Source organism: Lampetra planeri, chromosome 32 (assembly GCF_965212315.1).
Source record: "Lampetra planeri chromosome 32, kcLamPlan1.2.h2, whole genome shotgun sequence".
NCBI classification, from domain to species: domain Eukaryota; kingdom Metazoa; phylum Chordata; class Hyperoartia; order Petromyzontiformes; family Petromyzontidae; genus Lampetra; species Lampetra planeri.
Window position 1 is genome coordinate 4,874,559 of NC_136138.1, and position 23,739 is coordinate 4,898,297.

The 23,739-nt window shown below is 52.4% G+C and overlaps 1 protein-coding gene across 1 annotated transcript in view; it reads right to left on the bottom strand.

The window, feature by feature from the left end:
- Window positions 1-2,108: 2,108 nt before the first annotated feature.
- Window positions 2,109-23,739, bottom strand: part of LOC144729358 (protein bicaudal D homolog 2-like) — a 56,433-nt gene continuing 34,802 nt past the window's right edge. Inside the window, exons 8-15 of the mRNA XM_078609563.1 lie at window positions 22,808-23,146; window positions 21,695-21,902; window positions 21,226-21,485; window positions 20,221-20,372; window positions 17,515-17,725; window positions 15,351-15,394; window positions 14,601-14,744; window positions 2,109-9,243 (exon numbers count right to left, since the gene is read on the bottom strand). Of these exons, the coding sequence (XP_078465689.1) occupies window positions 9,147-9,243; window positions 14,601-14,744; window positions 15,351-15,394; window positions 17,515-17,725; window positions 20,221-20,372; window positions 21,226-21,485; window positions 21,695-21,902; window positions 22,808-23,146 (1,455 nt within the window). The 3' untranslated portion in view covers window positions 2,109-9,146. The remainder of the gene's footprint in view (window positions 9,244-14,600; window positions 14,745-15,350; window positions 15,395-17,514; window positions 17,726-20,220; window positions 20,373-21,225; window positions 21,486-21,694; window positions 21,903-22,807; window positions 23,147-23,739) is intronic.

Sequence of the window (23,739 nt, forward strand, 5' to 3'; positions counted from 1 at the left end):
ACACAAAATACACGAGGGCCAGCGGCGGTAGAGCGTTCGGCGCCTAATGCAGAAATCCGCGGTTCGAATACAGCGGTCGCCCTAGTTAATACCGCCGGTGTCATAACCATAATAGTAATGCCACGCACAGGCTGCTTCACTCACGAGTGAACGTCACCTCAAATCAAGTTGGGCAAATATGCCAATTGATCCGGTCTATCAAATGGTGTATTCAACCCAAAACAATTGCCACATTTTCCCACGTGACAACTTGATTTCATTTGGTTCTCGTGAAGGATTGGCATTGCACCTACTGCGTCAGGGGCTTGCAACCAAATTAACAAACGCCATTTATTTAGAATTCGGAAGAAAAAACCCCTAAGTATTTCAAGAGCCGCAATGCACATGCACATGAGACGGCCCTTCATAACGATGCCACCAAAGCAGTCCTTTAAGAGCCCTGCATGCGTCTGCGGAGCTGCAGGTTACAGAGCCCTGCACAAAGCGGTCTAGCCCAAAATGTAACTAACTATGAATCGCGTTTAACTTGTCAGTGGTTTCTTTTGGCCCATCGCGCGGAGCGAGTTCCTTCCAGGGTGGGGTCGTTCCGTTTCGACGGAATGTCGCCACGGGCAGGTTGGCTGGGACACCTCGTCTCACGATCACCCCCCACCCACCCACCCATCCCCCCCGACTGCTGTGAACACCTTATGCCGGCACACAGGGACAGCTGCCCCTGGGGTTCCCCTTGCCTGCTCGACTGCAGGAGGCCAATGGAACGGTTGTACCCGAGGTGCTACGCGAGGCGCCGCGAGATGCCGAGCTGTTTGGATGCAGATCCATGTCCTTAAACGCGCGCGCAAAACACAATTTCACAGCAGAGGTTGCTCTTATTTCGGGTCTGGGGCCAGAACGTCGGCCTGTCCTGTAACGTCTTCACCAGGCACTAGTGACGTAGTAGCGTGGTTGGCATGGGTCCCTGTGCAACGTCTTACATGGGGCTCCCTGTTCAATTCCCCTCCTCTCAAGTGGTCCGCGCAGGGCAAATTACATTTGTATTTAATTCAGGACAGATTTAGCAAAACCAACACGCTACGTGCAAACTTGGGTATTTGTGTGTGCGCATACGTAATGCTGGGAGCGGTGGCGCAGTGGTTAGCACACCGCGATATAAACTCTGTGATCAGAGTTCAATTCCCACTCGGTCAACATCGGTGACCAACATGTGAACCGGTCTCCTCCAGGTCGACTCAGCCTTAAATGGGCACCTGGTGCGGTGCGTAAACACCATCCCTGGAGAGACAAAGGCCGCCAGGCGTGGTGCTGGCCACCCCCTTTGTGTGCCGTTGCGGCCTTCATAGGTGCTCGCTAACAGCCCTTGTCCCAACAGTCTGTTAAGGCCATGCGGGGGAGTTTGTGTTTTATTTATCTGCACTATGGATGCTAATACTCGAGCAGTTTACAAATGAGTGGCCAACACAACCTGCGCACGTCATGAGGACACAAGTCTGAGCGCGCCGTGCGGCCGTGGTGGAACGCACGTTGTGTACAAGGCGGCACATGGCCCAGAGTAGAAGTTGGGAAAAACATTTGTGGCAACTACTTGCTTGCACAGCCTTGTCAGTACCGCACTGCCGGAAGAGCGCCTCTCGTGCCCCCACGCTGCATCAGCCACGGCAATTGTTTGACCATGTGAGGGGTTGAGATCACCACCGATGTTGAGCCACGCACGAGAAGGAATCGCACGCGATTCACTGGGCTTGTGACGTAGCGCGCGAACCAGTGTGCTGCGACGAATTGAATTGCGCGATGGTGGGGACACGTCGCCGGCGTGGGGAGGCCTTCATCCAGCAGTAGATTGACAAAAGGCGTTATCGAGATGTCCGGCTTGGGCACGTGAGCTGCGTTAAATTATCCGGGACGTGACTCACAACATAAGAGCTTAACAGACTGACCCGGCGAAGTTAAAGCAAAACTCAACGGAGAAGCAAAGACGACGCAAACCGCACTCTCAATGCACAGCAGCAGAATGATCAGCAGCAAGCACCTCCCCCCCCACGCCCACCAACACAACACAGTCCGGTCTCACTCGGCGTGCGTGTAAATGCGACAGCAAGACAACGCACAGAAACAGTGGACTTATGGATTTATTTCAGAGAGGGAAAAAAAAGAGACGGTCGGTCACAGGCAGAAGGAGGAGAGGAGGGTGGTGGTCTTCAGCCCGGCCAATTCAAAGTGTGCTTCTCGGCGAGACACCCAGGCACCGCGCGTTGCCGGCGGTACGGGGAAAGACACCGAGGGTGCCTGCGGTGACTCTGTGTCGATGGTGTAAAGATGGAGGCGGGGGAGGGGGGCTACGAAGAGGGCCCCCCACGTCTGTATAAAATCCAGGTTTTTGCGGAACACGTGAGTCGTCGTCGTCGTCGTCGCGGTGGTGGTGGATACCATCGCCCAGCTTCGAAATGAACAAGTTGCAGGTAATACTTATGTACAGCGAGCATTATCTTACATCACTCGGGGGAAATGAGTGAATGCATCCGTCGTGGCTATTCAATCAGGGTCGTCGCTAGTGCTCATCATCGATTTACAAATTAGCGACGCGCACGTACGTAAACATATCGGACATTATGGATAACTTTGCATTTCCGTTACGCGAAATGAAAAAAATACGTTATGGCAGTATTCGTTATACACGGGGAGGGGGTGGTGCTGTGAAGACCAAAACTGAAAAGCGAACGAAACCTGACAAACGATCCGGGGCTGCGGACAGGTCCTCGGGGGTGTCGGGCTAACTGGTAGCAGCTCGTGGGGCTGGTTTTGGTGATTCGTCAAATTCTCAACGGCGGCGACGCTAGTGGCAAATCGTGGATCAAGTCGGCACCAGGTGGTTGTAGCGAAGTTCTGCCGCGTTGGTTGGGGTGCGCGGTTCGGGGCTGGTTTGCTCGTTTGTCAGGATGAGAATTAAGGCTCCTGCCAGGATCTCATTTATTAAACTGCTATGGTCACGGTTAGCTGGCGAGGTAGTTTTTAAGTGTCAGAGCTCGTGTCGAGCTCTCTCATTTGCAGAGGTTAGGGCTGCCGCATGATTGGCTAGTGTCTGATTGGTAAGTTTAGACGACGGCGTAGTGTCTGATTGGCTAGTTTAGACTAGGGCGTAGTGTCTGATTGGTTAGTTTAGACGACGGCGTGGTGTCTGATTGGTTAGTTTATACGACGGCGTGGTGTCTGATTGGTTAGTTTAGACGACGGCGTAGTGTCTGATTGGCTAGTTTAGACGACGGCGTGGTGTCTGATTGGTTAGTTTAGACGAGGGCGTGGTGTCTGATTGGTTAGTTTAGACTACGGTGTAGTGTCTGATTGGTTAGTTTAGACTACGGCGTGGTGTCTGATTGGCTAGTTTAGACTATGGCGTAGTGTCTGATTGGCTAGTTTAGACTAGGGCGTAGTGTCTGATTGGTTAGTTTAGACGACGGCGTGGTGTCTGATTGGTTAGTTTATACGACGGCGTGGTGTCTGATTGGTTAGTTTAGACGACGGCGTAGTGTGTGATTGGCTAGTTTAGACTAGGGCGTAGTGTCTGATTGGCTAGTTTAGACGAGGGCGTGGTGTCTGATTGGTTAGTTTATACGACGGCGTGGTGTCTGATTGGTTAGTTTAGACGACGGCGTAGTGTCTGATTGGCTAGTTTAGACGACGGCGTGGTGTCTGATTGGTTAGTTTAGACGAGGGCGTGGTGTCTGATTGGTTAGTTTAGACTACGGTGTAGTGTCTGATTGGTTAGTTTAGACTACGGCGTGGTGTCTGATTGGCTAGTTTAGACTATGGCGTAGTGTCTGATTGGCTAGTTTAGACTAGGGCGTAGTGTCTGATTGGTTAGTTTAGACGACGGCGTGGTGTCTGATTGGTTAGTTTATACGACGGCGTGGTGTCTGACTGGTTAGTTTAGACGACGGCGTAGTGTGTGATTGGCTAGTTTAGACGACGGCGTAGTATCTGATTGGCTAGTTTAGACGAGGGCGTGGTGTGTGATTGGATCGTTAAGGGATAAGTATTTGGCCGGCTAGTTTGTTACGGTTCATATTCGTGTGTTCCGCTCCCCAAGTATTCGCCCCTTCCATTACCGAGTGAGGCCTCTTCACTTTTCATTTGCTTTTCAGTTGTGGGGTTAACAACACCAGTGGCTTGGCCCTTACTGGCAGCGGTGGGCAGCTCCCACACCGACACTGTGGCTGTACATTCGCCCTGGCAAAAATGAAAACAGGGTCTTCATGTAAACACCACGACCATCATCGTAATCCATATAAACACCGCCCATGACACGGCAACGGAACAACATGACGAGGCGATGTTCCGGGAAATGGCCCCTTGCTCAGCAGCAGAGGGCAGTGCGAACGGCACGTAACCATTCACACCGCACCGCATGTGCCCACCCCCCCCCCCCCGACTCCTGAGCGAATTCGATTGTGATCGGGATTCGGCTTCAGAATTTATATTTTCTGTCCCGTTTTCACCGTCTCAAATGTTGCCTCGTTTGTGCAGCTTTTCTCTGCTCCGTTAGCTTAAACGTAACATTCGCGAATCAGTCGTGTGTACAATTTCCGTAATTTGCATGAAATGTAAGAATAAACGATGACTCGCTCGCTCACGGGATCCATTGCGTGCATCGCGATTTTGATCGATTAATGGACGCGTCGTTACGGGGCCCAGAATCCAAGGCTCCGCTCACTGCCAATAGGGCCACGGGAGAGGGGGGGGGGATCTCAACATCGACGTGAACTCACAAACTTAAATAAAAACAATATTTCACAATAAAAACAAATCTCAAACGATTAAAATAAAAACGCAGTAACACCTTTGATTGCATCGCCTGTGCCAACGATGTAGACAGTCCGGCCGCCGGCCTTAAACTCACGCGGGCCGCGACTCAAATTAGTAATGCGCGGCGTATTTACATACAAGTTGATATACGGTAATTCCATGTAAACACTGCAAAAGAAAAACGAATTAGTGTAACATCAAAAGCTAAGCATGAACCGCACATGATTGAGATCCATAAAGCCCGACCTTCCACACATTTGATTCCTTCTAGATTTGAAGCTTTCGTGACTGCAAGGATTCATACTCTTAGTTTTGTCGGTAAAGTCACGTAGGTAAAAAATGAAATTTAAATTAATAAAAATACAATAATAATTGTATTCATTAATTTAATTTTTTACCTACGTGACTTTACCGACAAAACTAAGAGTACATTTGATTCCTACGTCTTTTTCTCTCTCCGACAGCGAGAACCCCTCGGGCACCCCCCCCCCCCCGCGTGTGTCTCGCGTTGCTCATCCTCACGCCGGGCTCAGGTCGAATTCACGTGCGGGGAAGGCGATTCGGGGTGGCGGCAGCGGTTGAGGAAACCGGTTCAGCAGCGCTCCCGAGAGCGACGTAAATAAAACAAAACAAGGTCAAACAACATCCCCGTTGCTGTGGCCCTCCTCTTCCACACGAGGCTCAGCGAGGCTTTCCCCCCAGAGAAGACAAATAATGATGATGGTGAGAATGACGAGTCTTAATGTTTTCACGACGACAAGCCGCTTGCGATTCTGTGAAGCGGCGAATGTTTGCCCGCTGAAAAATGAATATTCGCCGCAGACATTCTGTTTATCGACGGAATAACAGCAGTCGCCTCTTAAAAGCCAACCAATGACGTCATCCACCCTAAGGATGGTTTACGCACGAACGGCCGCCTCAACCCCTTACCCTTGTCCATATCTGAGCACGTCTCAGTTACAGACTTAACAGGATATACAATAAAAAGGGAAAAAAAAATGACCGTGATAATATTGTTTCCATAGCAGCGCCCTTTGCAAACAAGGCTACATACGCAGTCGTCTTTGAAGCAGCGCATGTAACGATTCGCACATCCTTCGACTCGACGATACGTCATGGCAGCGCGATACAGTCGCCCCCGCCATAGGAATGCGGATTTTCCACTCCTGACTCTGGGGTGCCAATGGGAGAAATGAGCACCAATGCTTCAATAATGCTTATTTGAGCAGGAAATATTTTTTTGGGATTGCTGGTCTAATCTGTACCAGCAGGGTCGTTTGTACTGTCTGTTGAGAACGCTTCCACCTTGACGTCTCGTTCTCGATTTGTACGCGAGCGATTCAACGCGAGTACTGTGAACGTAAGAACCGAGTTTAATCGCCGAATCGATGGCACCGTTACACGCCCACTCTCGGAGCAACGCGGCAGACGGCCACAGTAAACTGTGAACGCCAAACATCCGCGCGTACGCGTGGACTGTGTATACGTAGGCCAGATCTGCAAACCCGGCGGGCGGAAGCGGACTTTGAAAAACATAATCGACCGCCAAAACCGGACAAATATCAAAGCTCCGTCTCGTCAGGTTGCGACTGTTTGTGTCGATTTCGAGCTCAAATTGTAACGAGCGAATCAAACTAACAAGCGTGCATATGTTACAGGAAGGTGCGATGCGCACAACCGATAGCGCTTATCTCCTAGCCGCACACTGTGTGCAGCTTCATCATTGAGAAAAGATAAAAACATAGAAATAGACTTGACACGTTGTGAAATGATATCGTCGTGGTGACATCACTGAGGTGCGATAACAAAGCCTTCCCCTGAAGTTACAACTTCACAGTTGCTTTCTCACTCAAGTTCCAAACTTCAAAAGAACAAAAAAGAATTGGGCAGGCCCGGGGACACAGCCTGAGCACATGACCTACAAGACAAGAACTAATTGTTATGTGAATTTGCTCTTCTTGCAAATAATAATGATAAAAAATAACACAACATAAAATATAACGGCGTCGTAAGCGACTAACACTCATTCGCTGTTTTTCATTGCACAATTTATCACTGCGGCTGTAGTTGCACGCGGCATCTGGTACAGGTACAGCGTGCGCACACACACACGGCACGAGTCCCTCCCGTCGTTTCGTTTCACACAACGGGAGCTCCGGCCCACGATCATCACTTCGATCGGCTAAAATGTGAAAATAAAACAACGCACGCACGACGTGTCATCCGTTTTACGTCGCCGGAAGCGCCACTAGCGACGGCAGATTTTCGCTTGTGAATCACCCCCCCCCCCCCCCCGCTTGCAACATCGCAACCCACCGCGCGCATTTTTGCATATACCGTAGAAGCACACGCAACCGCTCGGTGCGTATGTACATATACACACCCGCGCGCGCTTCGATGCATAAGGTGTGCATAATTATATACAGCAAGTACAAAAAGACAAAGATCCCCCCCACCCCCTCCATGTATAGCCTTAACAGACTGTAGGGGCAAGTGCTGTTAGCGAGCACCGATGATGGCCAACACGGCACACGAGGTGGTGGGTGGCCAGCACCACGCCTGGCCGCCGCCTTTGTCGATGTTTACACACCACACCTAGTACTCAATTGAGACTGAGTCGACCTAGGAGGAGTCCAGGGACTGGTTAAGATATTCGTCATTGATGTTGACTGCCAGCGGGAATTGAACTCGGGTGGTCAGGTTCGTAGGGCAGCACGATAACCACTGCACCACCACTCCCGGTGGACATTGACACACAGACTCATGAACACGCAACTCCCTCGCCCTTGTCACTGCAAGATGCTCACGTGGCTTAACCGGCTGCCATTGACGCGACAGCCAGGTGTAGAAAGGATGCATCGATTAAAGTTTAATTCTTTATGCTTTACAATACACGTCTGGAATTGCGTGCCCAAGACAGGAGATTATATTACGACGAACGCAAATGTTACGACAAATTATAAGCCACGAGCGAAACCAGAACTGAGACATTTACGAGACAAAACCAGTTAATTTGAAAAAATTGTAAGCATGACCACCAAATTGCTGGATTATGACAATTCATGGCATCTCTGTGGGTTCCTCGTTATTTTCCTAAAGTGTTGATGTTTAACGCTTTAAAAGTTGCTTCTAATTGTGATCTGGGAGATCCTCGTCAGGTCTCAAGACTCCTGCAGGAATATTCTTCTTGGTGTGCTTGGCCGATGGACATCGTCCTGTGAGGAGTGCATTCCTCTTTGCGGGAATAAACCGGAACCTGGATAAACCTGGATAAACCCTACGTACGCGAGGGGACAGCACTCAACACGGACGACAAGTCGGTGATAGGCCACATTGGGTGCAGCGACTGCACAAAGCTTCTACCTCCTGAACGTGGCTGCAAGTCGACTATGGGGGCTTATCGATGCCACCCGCCATGCGGGGGCTGATCCCAGACGGGGGTCTGTTGGGGATGACCACCGCTCCTCCCCCACCAGACCCTGAAAATTAGCATTTTGTTGATTATTTATCTGAGAAAATTGATCAAATGTGTTTTTTTAATCGAGAGAGCCAGATGTAAAAAGATTTAAATTTTAGGACTGCCCCCCACTCCACCCTCTGCCCACCTTTTTGAAAAGTTTCCAGATCCGTCTCTGCCACCTTGGCCCTAGCGCATCACGACGCCACCGCCAGCCGACCCAATCGCGACATCGCCAGCATCACCGCTGCCTCCGTCCGGTGAGCGCTAAGGCAACAGGCTGTGAGATGTGGCACGCGCAACTACAACGACCCTGTCGCACGCGCTCACCGCTCTGCACGTGCGCGAGCACATATAAAGCGATTAAAAAAGACGCTGGGGAAAAACCATGCAAGGAAACGTTTTACAGTTCCACCGCCGAGAGCCTCGGGATGTAGGCACGCTGCGTGTGTTACTCTCTCCCCTCGCTCACCGTCGCTCAAAATGTGCTCATCGATTATTATTGTCGTCGCTGCAATTATTACTGACGTACAAATCGACATTATTAAATTGGTAATTTATCATCCGTGATGTCCGTGTCTTTCCATGTGGGGGGGGGGGGGGGGGTTGTCGACGAAAATAAAACATGGGTGAGGGGGGGGTGGGGAACGAAATAGTGGCCTGGTGCCGGGCACAACTTCGACTCTCCCACCGACTGACCGACTCTGCGAGTTTCTCCGTTAAGTTTGCACGACCGGGCTGAAGGACGAGCCGGCGAGTGAGCAATTGAGCGGGTGACATTAGCCCGGGTCACATTAGCCCGGGTCACGCTCGAAGGATGACATCGCCGGAGGAGGGGGAAGGTGGGGGCGGCGGGATAGAGTCGCCCCTCGTGGCGGCAATCGTCCAGGGACTACGGAAAGTGTGGGGGCTTTGACAGACAGTGCAGAGGGATGCACTTCGGCCTAGTGGCTAGCTGCTTCTGGCTGTCCAACAGGCTCGCTGGCGCGCTTTGCACCGGCGAGGGAAGACGGAGCAGCAGAAAGAGGAGAGATGGGGAAGGGATGAAGGAAAGACAGGAGAGGAAGAAGGAAGAGACGTTGGTTAGTACGCAGCTGTGGAATCGTTCCTCCCCCCCCCCCCCCCCCGTGTGGGTAGCATGCAGAGCGGGGGGAATCGTAGGCAGAGTGCCGGCGGGTAAATTGACGATGTGGTCTCTCTGCAGGGCGCTTGAATCACGATTCCCAAGACTGTGTGTAAAGTGCAATCAAAACGATGACAGAGTGACCGTGTCCGCGAGCTCTGCATTAAAGCCAACTTGTCCGGATTAAAATGTGAGATGCGTACGTACGTGTAGCATCTTCACGCGCTCGCACACACGTGCATACGCATACAAATGTGTTTCATTGTAAAAAATATATAAAGTTAGACATTGTCACTTCTCATGCGTTCAATGTCCTGCCCTACAGGGAGGATAATTAAAAAATCCAAATTAATCTCTGGCATACGATGGCATACTCGGGGCAAGTAATTCTCAAATTCCAATCGCCACATTCCCATCCCCTCCCCCACCCACGGTGCAACCTTCCAGACTTACTGATGTTTTCCAATCTTCGTATAACGAATCAGCAACATGCTGCACACCCGATAATTGGTAATCACAGAGATCTGCATTGCGGTGGGCCACCAACGACTGGAATTTGACAAATACTTCTCTCGGCCAATGATGTTACATGCCCTTTCATGGTTGGTCCACGTAATATGCGTCCGTCAGGTTATCAGCTGAATCCACCATCACTTGCTCCCTTTGCCCACGATCACACGGTCACCAACCTCCCACATCGCCACACCGACCGGTGAGGACGCGCACAGCCAAGTGAGGAGCGGGAAAAAGCGAAGTGCAAAGTGCGGCGCCGTAAGGGGGTGGGGCAAACAGGCAACAAATCGGTGAATCTGGTCCCACCAAATCGATCGTGCGCCCGCCCGTTCACCTTCACAAGGATCCAGATATTCAGCGCCTGTTCGCATGACACGGCGACGATAACCGTCGCAGCGTAAAACGCAGCAGCGCCTACCCTTGTGTAAAGGCCAAGGCGGAAGTTAGCGTTAAACTACAGAAAATCAACTGCAAATGGGTTGCTACGGAGATCACGCACACGTGTGGACATTTACAGCTCCTTTTCCAGGCAGCACAGTACAATGGATTTTGTTGTACTGCCCGCTGCTGCCCACAACGTGGCCCCCCGCAGCCCGTAACAAGGCCGTGGTTGCCCATACACATGCTGGCCGGGCGCCAACCTGCTTAGATTACGAGAATTGGCCACATTCCGGGTGATTTGGTCATAGGCTACGGAGGCGACGCTGAACGTAAATAAATGGCTGTTAATCGCTTTGGTGCATTTATTGCCCCGTTACAGTGGCGCACAAACACGGGAGGAGGGGTAATGGCCCTGTGTGCTGCGAGCAAATCACCCAGCGCACATTCTTACACCTCTTTTCCATTGGCACATCCGTGCCGTACCAGCGCAGGTCGCTCGCCGGTATAGGCGGTTTTTCATTGGATAATTGCCGAGTCAGAAAAGAGTTGCATTATTCATTGGCGAGGCTAAGAACAGGGATTAGTTTCTCACCAATTGTTTTCTGGGTGACAGTTATATTGAAGTGGGTGGCACGTGACTCGATATCCGCAGCCCATAGAGCCAGAGGAATACTGGATGTGGTGATCAGCTTGAACTTAAGCTTGCTAAGAAGCCCTCTTATTCCACTGCCACGAATTTCCAGTTATAAGCAGGACGAGTTACTCAACTTAAACACAATTTAAAAGTAAAATTTCTCCTTTCGCTCTCATTGAAGGTGCTCAAAATGCATTATTTGGGAAAAACATAACGCAGACAAATAATTTATCCTTTTTCGAACTGGTAGAATAATTTTTTTCCATTTTTTTAATGTATTCTAAACATCCGTATAAATGTTGTTTGACATAAAGCACTCCGACATGTTGATGCGAAGTGAGCTGCATAAATGAAACCAATGCTGCTGAAAAGACGAATTCCCAGAAGGCCGTGTGGCAGTGCAAAAATAAGATATTTTTTTAATGCGGAGACAAAATATGGGAAGGAGGCGTACACTTTGTTTATTTTGTTGCCTACATTCTCTATGACGATGGATGCTCAATTTTTATCGTATTTACCAAAAATAACGTGATTGAGGAATTACTCTTACATTTTACTCTATTAGATGGCGGCGCTTGCCCATTATGTTAGCTCTGCCTGGATAACCACGACCACCATCACCGCACCGAACACAACCAGTGTCCAGTTCTCACCCTTGGTCGATGAATGAAAATGTCTGGCCGTCCCCTTGCTGACGAGAGTCATTAAAACCCAGCCACGTTCCCGCAGTAACCCGGCGTGAAACTAGAAATTCCGCTCACGTCCCCCCCCGGTCTCAGTTGCGCATGAAGCAAGTGAGTGGTGAAACCAGTATCAAACAGATTTGTTTTGTTTAAATGCCGCCAAATTCTCCGAAACACACACCTGTGTGCTCACGCACACGTGCACACGTGCACACACACACAGACATGCGCGGCAATGTTGCGAAAAAAACTACAGCTCCGAAAAATACCGCAGCAGCCAATCGGAGGGGGTTTTGTGCAACGAACAGGATGTACATTTGGTATTCACGCCGTTTTTGGAGTGCAGTGCTCTCACGAAGGCGCTGCATTTCAGACAGTCTGCATTAGGATTGAGTTTCAGAAGAAAGCTAATGATTTAGATATTTTATTTTAGTAACAAATTCCCAACCTTTTGTAGAATTTTCGGCTCATTTACATTTCACGGGTGGGATTGACGGTCAGGGTGTCATGGCTGGCAATTGGCTGCAGCGCTATTTCTTCAGGGCGGTAGCGTTTCTTCATTGCGACGATGCCGATGACACGAGGACTTCCGGCATGCGATGAAGAGAGCGAGGGTTGAGATATTGGCTTCCTCAATGCAGACAAGGCTTGTGAAAAAGAATGCCAACATGGGCGGGCGACACAGGCAACGTGATATACACACGTGAGGCTTTTACGCTGAACTGCATACAAGTAAATATATATTCACATGTACACACGTGTGCGCGTGTGTGTGTATATGCGTCTATGTATAAGAACTGGTTCAGATATCGCTCACCACTGATGTTAGCCGTGGCCGGGAATCGAACACAAATTGCTGGATTCATCGTACATTGTGCTGAAAGTTACACCACTACTCTACACACACACCCTGCCCCCCCCCAGTAAATAAATAAGTATGAATCCAGCAACCCAGGTGTCCCAGGGTATTTTCAAACAACACGTGATAGTTTTGTAATCATAACAATAAAATGTGCCTATGCGGTGTTGTGGCGAGCTGTTATCAGTCCAGCCTTGACGTGTCTGCCACGGCCCCATGGGTGAAAATAGGTTGTTCACAATGCTACACAATATACCTTCACCGATTCACTAGAAACGGGGTCAGCTTACTGCTATCAGACACCTCTCGATTTGCCTCTATACGCTCATCACACGAGGCGAGCGACGCATAAACAATGGCACTCAGGCATCAGCTGGCATGCTCTTCGTTAGGATTTGGGTGATAGCCGGGATCGCAAGCCCATTTGTTGAGACCGTGCACTGCAGCGGCATACTCCTGTGTGTGAAAAGGCTGACGCACTGGCTGACCTGATCGTAATATAATTATATAATCATTGAGCTCTGCTATGAAAGATGACTATTGCCTGAAACGTCAGCTGTGAAATATACAGTATGTATCTTTTTTCCTATTCGGGTTATGTTATTGACCAGTTTGTTTATTTATTTGTATTATACCTGTGCTTGTGGACCGCTGCCAAGGGGATATCGCAAGGAAAATGTCGTGTAATTTTTATCGTAATCAGGCGATTTTTTTTCAGGGCAGCATAGATTCGGAAGCTCTACTGCGAACTGAACCAGACTCGCAGCCAAAGCAAACAAACAAATTCGTGTGATTTTGGCCGACTCAACTTGGGAGGTGCGATATGCAATCAATAGAGGGCTGAGGTGTAACAGCAACATTGTCACGTGACAGCCCTGCAGGCAGCTCAATTATCTCTGAAAAGCGATCAATGTTTGTGCACGAGCTCTCTCAAGCAGGCCTGACTTGCCGGTCCTGATTGTCTGCAATTATTCTGCAGGGGCGGTAGTGGCCGTGAACTCAATTATAAAATGATGAAGCTGAAACTCTTCATCAGGGCGTACAGAATCATCGTCGTCGGTTACTGAATGACTGGCGAGTGCCAGGAGGTTAAATACCAGACTCGTAACAAAATTCAGTTAAATTCCAATCGTTGCCGGCAGCACAATTTCACCAGGTTAAGGAATTTCCATTCGAAATTATCGAAGATAGCAGTGGACCACGCTGTGTTACAGAAAAGCCCCATAAAATCCCATCGCAGCACCGCTCTCTTTCTACGTAAGCCACTTATCCACATTCTGGGCCAGGTTTGATGTGGCTCAGAGTGTGGAAGGGGCAAATGTCAATACAACAAGATTTCTTCAGAGATAAATACTATTTTTTTTCTCAGACCTCATATATTTGCGGAATCAGGTGAAAAGCTCATTGAATGTGATGTTTTTTGTTGTTGTGTGAGCAGTCATTGGCAACAAGGCCATTACTCGCTCCACCTGCGAGCGAGATTTAATCACGGGCGGCTGAAACTAGGGGGGACAAGAACCTCGGCTCTCAGCTGTGACGGCTTATTGTCTTTAAAATCCTAAACCACCCGGGCGGCCACCCCGACATATTCCAGGCTTTAACGACGACTGCCATCGTCTGTCCCGAGTGCCATTACTTGTGCTGTCGTCAAACATCTGTGGCCCAGCGAGAAATCCGCTCCTTTCCAATTTCCCAGTGAGCATGTGGGCACCGCAAGGACCGAAACATCATCACCTGTGGTCAACGACGTCACCTGTGGTCGCACCGCTCACGTGTTCACAGCTGAAGGAACGTCTGTCTGCTCGCGCAGGAGCTGCCAGCCCATGCATGCGGTAAGCGGCATGCACAGCCGTGAGGTGCGGCACGCCAAGCGCCACGGACGGGGCGCCACGCGAACCGCGCCAAAGCCGTGCCCGGAGGCGAGTGTGCCGCTCGAGTTGTGCCGCGTGAGTTGTGCTGCGTGAGTTGTGCCGCGTGAGTTGTGCCGCGTGAACGGTGTCGCATGGCGAGTGCCACGATGGCTTTAGCCGCCTGGCGCCGGTCGCGCGGGGGCCCGTCGCCGCCTTCGCCCGGGGGACGCCGCGCGACCGACGCCGACGCTCCGCCGTGCCGACAATCCGCCCGCGCCACACTCTGGCCGCGTCGCGCGTTACGTCTCGTGTCTCCCGGTCGCGCTCACTGCCGCGTGCCGGGCGAGCGGCCGGCTCGCGGCCCTGCTCGCGCCGTCGTCAGCGCGGTTTATCGACGGCGACCGCTGTTGCGGAGCCGTCCACGGCGGAATGATCCACGTCAAGGGCCTGATGCAAAGGTGGGGGCGTGGGGGTTGGGGAATGGCGGTGGCGGAAAGCGAAACGGTGAAATGGACGGAGCTGATCAACGCGGGAAAGCAACGTGGGGGCACGTGACTCGGCACTGGGAACCCGCGTGCAAACTGGGACCCTGGATACAGGGAGGTCGAAATAGACCGGCGGCGCAAGTGCAGGCGGCCGAGCGCGCGAGGTTAATTTATCTTATTTTTAAAAACGTGTGTATATATAACGCGCGGGCCACACGCACACAAGAACGCCGCCACCGTGTGCGCTCGACACTATATTTACGAAGCGGCGAGAACACACGTACCGGCGTAGGATAAACGCATGGCGGTTCTCGGCCGCCGCACGCCGCACTGCGCCGAACACCGCACTGCACGTCGGCCCCGTGCACCGTGACCTCCAGTGCCGGTCGGCCCCGTCCCAGCAAACAGTATCAACCCCAGCGGTGATTCTGCATTTCCCCCATTTTTTTACTTATCTTTCCCCATAATTGACATTACCAATACCCCCCAATTGTGTGTTTTGTTGAATCAAATGCTATCCCCCTCCCCCCCACCCTCCCCGCCCCCCCCCGCAGTCGTGTTCCTTTACCTGTAGTTACTGGGAGACGGCCTCTTCTCTACTGCTGTGTTGCACTGTGGCGACAGGGTTGGATAAGACTGCTCACAATCTACGTAGAGTCCATTAAGAGACGGGCGATTAGATGCGGACGCGAGGTGGCGCTCACCCAACGCGACAGCACAACGCGGCGGGGCGGGTAGGGGGGAGACAACAGCTGCATTGAGGAAAAAAGGGGGAGCCAGTGGGAGGAGGGGGTGACCTGTGGGACCTCTCTCCTCTCCCCACCCACCCCGTGGGGCAGTGGCCGGAAGGACGGATGGCCACAAGGGGCCTGCGTCTGCAGTGTTTGTCGCTTAAGCGTGCCGGAATTCTTGCCACGCTGCACGGCAATGCGCAAAGAGATTGCGGGAAAATTATGTTGCCGCTTGCTTACACCACCCCACCAATCAGGCAGCCAATCAATAGCCTCGCCAACTAATAACACAGCCAATCATTTATGCAAATTCTTCAACCAGTAACCCAGCCACCCACTCCACCCAGCCAATCAGACAGCCAACTAATAACACAGCCAATAACGAAGTTAATCATTCAGCTACCAATCCAGTTCCCCACCCAGCCAATAACCCTGACGACACAACTGCCCAGCCAATTGGTAACCCAAACACAGAGCTAAACATTCAGCCACCAACCCAGCCACCTATCCAATCAATAACCCAGTTAATCACCCAAACAACCAGTTAACCAATCAAGACACGCATTCAGCTTTGCACCCAGCCAATCGATTATCTAGCCATTCATCGAGCTTATCGCTGAGGTACCTGAGCAGCAGTCACTCACCCCCTCAGATGTTCACCAGCCAACCCACCCATCCACCGTACGACACAACCACTAAAACACATGAGCAACCTGCCCACCCACCCTTCCACCCAGCCAGTCTCCCACTCACTCGGCCACTTATTAGTCTGGCTGCCTGCTATCTCTCTCAGCTGATCCCAGCTTCTGTTTCTCCCCTCTGAGCGGGACTCTACTCCATCCTTAACTCAACCTCCACAAAGAGGACACGTAATAACGCAGAGGCAGATGAGGGGGTGGGGGGGAGGAGGGAGTGGGCACGGAGGAGGGGGGCGGTTGCAACTCAGCATCACGCGGGCCAAATTTAGACTCGGCGTGCGGAAAAGGCTGGGTCAGCACGGTTAAAATTCCCCCGTGTGAAACGCCGCCACTGCAAAAGCCACTCGCTGCTGCTGAAACACGCTGGCGCGCCAGTGGAGTGTGCCGCCTGGGTTAAAAGCGGACGCCGAGCGGCGGGCGTCACGGCATTAATTTGGTTAGAAATCGCGGTCGGTGCAGGCCACGAGGAGGGTTAAGTGGAAGCGTTCGCGCGTTAACAGGTTAAGTGAGTCGCTCGCTGTGCGGCCGGCTCGCGATCCCAGATCATCGACGACAGAGGCAATCGTTAAATTGTCAGTTGCGGTCGCATCTCCAAATAATTCATCGGCCAAGCGGCCTCCGGCCCCCTCACCCTTCCACCCTTGTGCCGGTGACTGCAGAATGCCAAACTCCGTTAAGGCACAACTGAATAGTCTTTTTCCGGTAATTTAATTTTCAACACTACGACACTGCAAAAGAATACAATGGAATACAACTGTGTAGTAGTCGTAAAAAAAAAGGCGTTAATTTCAAGTTACTGCGGCCTTGGGGATGCGTTAAGGGTAGAACTTACGTACGTAGAACTTCTGTAGGGTACAAATGCAGGTTGATTTTAAAAGTTTGTGTTTGCGGTTCAGGGAAGAAAGGCACAGTCCGCGAGGTGACCTTCAAACATTTTACTTAACAAACATGGCGGGTGCGAGCACATCGGTCACCCGCGCGACCCGCACACTCTGACGCGCCACAATATTCGCCGCCACCCTATGTACACTTCACCGAAAAGTCAAAATAAAAAGACGTCGACTAAAATAAATAAAACTCAAGAGTTCTCCACTTTCGTATTGTTTCGTGCGTTTTTTCCTTCGTTGGGCCTTGACTGGGCCGGCGGCGGTCCTCTGCCGCCAGCCGTCGCCGCTTGCACCGCTCTGCCCTCAGCCGCCGCCATCGCGGCCACCACCGCTGCGCCGTCCATGGCCGACGCGTTAAACATGGCCTGCACGGCGGCGGTGACACCGTCGGCCGTGGCGCCGTGCCTCTGACTTACTTTGGGGCTGGGGGCCTTGGCTCGCAGGCCGGCACGCGGCTTCCCGCGCCGCGTCTGCTCGTGGTCAAACTCGAGGTCCTCGAGGCGCTGCGTGAGCGCCAGCTTCTGCTGGATCGCGGCGCGCAGCAGCGAGTTCAGCGTCTTCTTCTCGTCCTCCGCCGCCGCCAGCTGCCGCTGCATCTCGTCCAGCTGCGACACGTACTCGTCGCACCTGTCGTCACGCCGTGGGGGTGAAGGCGGGAGTCGGAGGGGGGCGGGGAGTAGGGAGGTTGGGGGGCGGGTGCAGGCAGGCAAGCGAGCGGTCGGGCGTATGCGCACACGTACACAAACGCAGGTACACGCACGCGTGCGCACACACGCACGCGCACACACGCACGCGCGCAGACACACGCACACGCGAGCATGTGAGCAAGCGAAGCGCAAGCGCGCGTTCGAGATGATCGGAGACCCGGGCGGGATGGGGGGGCGACACGCGGACCTACGCGCGCTCGCCGCAAGCTCGCGGAAGATGGGATGCTCGCGAAAAACGTGCGCGGGGGCGGCGCGGGTGGCAGTGGGTGGAGTGTGCACGCGCAGGCCACACGCACCACATGGAGAAACAATGCAGGCTCGAGTTATTCCGACAGGCACCGACAGCGGGCGTGGTCGGAGGTCCCAAACTAACTCATCGGGACCGCCCAGCGTTTCTGCCAAGCGTCAAACAGGCACGCTACCACGATGGACAACGGCACAATGCCTGCAGCTTTGCGCTGCTGTGATCACGCACCGTAGTTCCCCCCTGACTTAAATAGCCGTGAAACTGTATAAATGGGATCATCCGTGTAAAAAATCTAATTTTATAAGAGCCGTATACCAAATTCTCGGCGTGTATCGTCCATCCATGGATAAAAGAAGATTCTTACGTTCATGATACAGTGCATCGTGTCGTGCACGTGAAAACATATTTACAATTTGTAAAAACTGTATGCGAATGACAAAGATGAAGCAAAAAAATGAAAACTACTAATGAGAAAGGAAAAAGAAAGCAGGAGATGCAACAACACAAACGAGACGATAAAAATGAGACAAAAAGGGACTCGCATTTTGAATCCAATCGCGACACCCAAATCGTGACAATTCACCGAATAGCGAGGTGCACAAAATGTAACCGGACCATGCAACAGCAGACGCAGCAGCAGCACACAAACCTGCAGCCCAACTTCAACCTAACAGGCCAACTACGTCCGATTAAGGCTCAACACACCCCCTCTCTTCCAAGACATGCCAAGTCAACAACAGCGGCTGTCACCGTGGAACGGGTGGCTCAAGATCCAGTAACATAGCTAAGGGGGCCAACCAACAACGAGGAGTGGAGAGACTCGCGGAAAATTGAAAACTTTGCCAAGCACGGCGTTAACGGGGCTTTGAAAGCCACGGCCAGAAGAACTGTCAGGTGCATTCAAGCATATGCTGGTCCCCGGCCATAGGAATGCAGAATTTCCACCACACGACCTATAGCCACTAAATGAAGACGTGCGCCACTTCCTGACGCTCGCTTTTGCAGGGAGACTCGTTGAGTTTTTGAATCTCGGTTCACGTGTCACGTCCATGGGTCAAAACAAGATCGTCACCATTACATGCAGCCTCTTTGTCAATCGACTGCTGGATTAAGTGCAGAGACCGCTCCAAGGAGATGCCGGTAAAGGAAATGACCATGCCACAATGGGCCAAGGGAGCAATGGATGAGCAGAAAGAAGCTCAGGGACACCCACAAAGAGTGGCATCACCTCACACTCCTTCAAACATAATCACACCGCAATTCTTAGCTCTGAAGTCCAGTAAATATATTGGCAGGGACACCATGAGCGGTTGCTTTTAAGTGGCATTAGGATGTATACCGACGCTCGCCAAAGGAATATAGAATTTCCACAGCTGGTTTCGCCGTCACCGAGAGAGAAGCAGCGACTCACGGTCACCCCGTGGCTCTTCACTCCAAGTGAACAAAACTGTTGGCGGGGAACTGTCAGCGGTTTCATTTAACAGCCAGGGCCAGCAGTCAGCTGGTCGCCAGGCGCATTAGGGCTCCGAGACACGCCGCGCGGTGCCAGGAGTAACGGCCGGGAGGGCGGGGGGGGGGGAGCCGACGGCGTGATCGATGTCCTCTAACGCTCTGGCTGTCGTCTCGCAGGAGAAGCTTGGACCAACCAGAAGGTTTCAGGACTTCAGCTGAACGAATTAAAATTGTCTTAAAAAACATTTCTTTGTTTTTTTCCCCCAAGTTTGTTCCCCTTCGTGCCATCGGCGACATGGCACGAGACGATGAATCCATTCGGATCCCTCGCACAGAGGTGCGGAGAACCGGTCCGTGGAAGAAGATATCATGGAACTGCTTCTGAAATCGCTTCAAGTGACCTCACCATCCACACTGGGGAGCAGCACTCTTCCACCGCGCCCCCAGAACAATTCCATCAATTTTCACGATTCAACTCAATCATTAATTACGAGAGAAAAGCAGATGGGTATGGACAGGGTTTTGGATAGAATTGGTTCAGAGCCACAGATCGGCTGCAATGCTAGCCTCAGGGCTCCAGTCAAAGTGTTTGGCTCTACAGCGCTGAGCGGCGGCCGAGACAGGCCGGGCCAGTCAGCATAAGGGCAGGGAAAGGGCGGGACCGGGTGGAGAGGGAAGGTGCGAGGGCAGGGAAGGGCAGCTCTGTGTGAGGGTACCTCGTGGCGAACATGGCGCGTAGCGAGGAGAAGGTGGCGGCGTCCTCCTTGAGTGCCTTGAGCTCGTTGCGCAGCTTCATCATCGTCTCCGTCACCATCGACTTCTCGTTGTCGTACTTGCTCTTCAGGTTCCCCAGCGCCACCTCCGCCGTCTGCTCGGTGGCGACAACCACCAATACGGTTAACGACAACCGGGACGTACAGCCGATTCACCGAACAGAAATTGTAATGGACTACGTTTTCGTTGTTGTAGATTACTTTAAAAAGGTGGCCACCCGGACATCCAGTCTCCAGATGACTGGAAATCCCCTATAAGGCACACCCAACGTGTTTGATAAACTGGTCGGTACAACGCGCCCTTGGGTAATCATGTTATCTGTGATTTGATTGGAAGCATTATTTCTGGTTGTCCGCATGTAAAAGCAGTGATCAGAGGAGCCTCGATTTTGGGTATATTATAATTGTTCTTTTATTTTTAGAACGAATGCTGGCCATGATCGCCGGCAACAATTGCCTGGAATTGCCTGAGTTTATTATAGCCTTGAGGGGGTGGGGTGATCAGGGTGACCGACAACCAGGTCGCAAAGCTGAAAAAGGGCGATTAAAATTTATAAGTACGGACAACTGTACAGTTTTTACCCAAATTCGCGGATGCGTCACAAAGCGTGGTTACAATGGGCGAAACGTAGACACACGCACGTCATGCAACAGATGAGAAATGGACAAACGGACAGGATTATTACCAAATGATAATTCTTAAGTGGTGATAAATACTTGGCTCAGTCAGCATGCTTTTAATGCTCAGGCCCGGCTGCCGACTCCACCATTAAGGAAATATGCTCTCAGCCACGACATAATTTATCTCATGACATTGTCCCTGCAGTGCCACTCACACACCCAGCAAGCAGTCACCACCAGCACCTGGCCAACCACATCCACCCAACCACCCAACCACCACCACTACCTGGGCAACCACCAGCAACAACAAAAGTTCGGCGAGCCCACCTGCTTGTTGGCCTTGAGCACGGTTCGCAGAGTGGCGATCTGCTCGCGCTTGGTGCTCAGCAGCGACTTGAGCTTGAGCATCTCCTCCAATAGGGCCTCCTTGTCGCGGTCGCACGTGGGCGCCAGCTCATGCGCGGCGGCACGCTGCAGGCTCAGCTCGGCGGCGCGCTCCACGGCGCGCTGCAGGTGCCGCAGCTGGTCGCGGATCATCCCCACCAGGCTATCCACCGTCATGGCCTCCCGTCGCAGGGGCTCCATGCCTGCGGAAACGCAAGCGCGGAGGTTTGATTTGTGAACCGTCGTGCGGCAATACGAGGAGGTGGAAGGGGGAGCACAGTGAGGGCGAGGAAGTGAAGGGGCGAGGAAGACTGTGAGGTCGATAGGATGAAGATGAGCGGGGTGAAGCCGGAGGCATCGGAGGAGGTGGTGAGCGTCAGGTGAGTGGCGACATGAGTTTGCCGCGACTCACCAGGTCCATCGGCGATCGGCTCCGACACGGGGCAGCACGGCGTGGCGACTGTTGCGGCAGCAACAGTGGCGGCCGGCGCTGTGCTTCCCTTTCCTCCTTCCCTGCCACCCGGCGGTGCAGCCGCCGTTGGCTCCGAGTCACCACTTCCTTCCTCGTGCTGCTTCACCGCTTTGTGAGGCAGCAGCGGTGAGCACTTGCCGTCGGGGGCCTGGCGGGGGGCGGGAGGGCACAGCGGAGATGTCGCACACGCGCAATCAGCGGTGGTCGCTGGTGGGGCAACTGCTGTTGGAAATTGAAAGCATGGGGTCAATCGCTCGTTGAGAAGGTGCGGCGCCAATTCCCCCAGTTAAAATTCGCTTAGTGGGAGGATGCTCATTATCCTCTGCCTTACCCCGCAATGCTCAGATCTTGGAGCCTTCATCCAGCAGTGGATGGGTAAAGGAGCCGTTATTTATTCAGCTTCAGTTACCATCACAACTACAGTGACGGATGTGGCAGCTTGTGTAGTGCAGTTGATTGCGGCAATGGCCTAATCTGTCAAACTTTACTTGCGTTTTATCATTATTGTTACTGGATGGGCTTAAATCACAACCAGCTGAATGGTGAGACTGAAGGCCGGGCAGGGTGGTGGGAGGGAGAGCTGCCAGTGCGGTCGCTCCACCGACCATCCCATCGTGCTAGGTCAAGTGTCAGAGACGGACACATTTCTTTGAAACAATCCCGCTCATGTGTACGTGAATAGCTCTCTACAGACTCTCCTACTACATTACTGTCCCCATCAGCCTACACGCCCCTCTGCACTGACATTTTACATCAGTTCGGAAATCGCAAGTAAAAAAAACAGTTTCCAATTTCTCAGTTACGTCCAGCACTTCCAGTAAACAAACCAAATGCATAAACAGCACAAGAAGGCAAGCCAAGAGAGGTCGGTGGTGACACACACACACACACGCAGAAAGCGAGTGCAGGGCCGGATACTGCGTGGCCCGTGAGTGAGCGACTAAGCGAGTGAGTGTGCGAGCGATTGATTGAGTGAGTGACGTGCAAGTGCGTGCGTGCGTGCGGGGGGGTGGGAGGGGAGTTAGTCAGTGCCGTGTTGTGCGTTACGCGTGCCAGCTCGGGAGCGGCTCCTGTGGCTCCGGACTGGCTCTGAAGTCTACGGAGGTGTTGGATTGCTAAGAGCATGCGTGTTATGCGTGCCATCTTGGTGGCGGTCGCCGCCGCCGCCGATCCGCTGCCGGCGCCGGTGCTGCCGGCGCCGCCGCCGGTGCTGCCGGCGCCGCGCGAGCCGCGGCCCTGCCGGTGGAAGTCGAGCATGACGCGGTTGGGCGTCTCGTTGTTGCACATGCACACGTGGTGGTAGAGCGTCGCCAGCTCCTCGCTGAGCGACAGCAGTTCCTCCTGTGCCACATTAAGGCCGCCCTGGCTCTCCGTCGCTGTCTTGGTCGCGCGCTGGCAGCACAACAGCGAGGAGGGGGAGGAGGGGAAGGAGGAGAGGAGGCAGAGGTAATGAGGTTTACACCATTGGAACCTCATTTGCCAGTAAAAATATGATATGTGGTTTTGTTGCCAGATAGAAGGGTAAAAAACCACTTATCGTAATGAGGTTATTTGGAGGATCGGTACATTGGGAGTCACAGTGGGGCGGTGCGTACTTCATTTGTTTAGACATAAAGAGACGCAGATACATATGGCATACACAAAGACAAAAAACCCCCGTATAGGCTTCACAGACTTTGGGGCAAGTGCTGTTACGAACACATAAGGCTGGCAGGGCACACGAGGAGATGGGTGGTCAGCACCACGCCAAACTGCCTTTGTTTCTCAAGTGGCGATATTTACACACTGCATCAGGTACTCATTTGACTTACGGGAGGCCCAGGATCGATTCAGATAATCGTCACTGGTGTTGGCCATGAGCAGGAATCGAACTCGGGTAACTGGGTTCGTAATGTTGCAAGCTACCCACAACTACAAAGCTGCTCCACAGAGACACAGAGACATACACAGGCAAATATATACACACACTCACACGACCACCACCA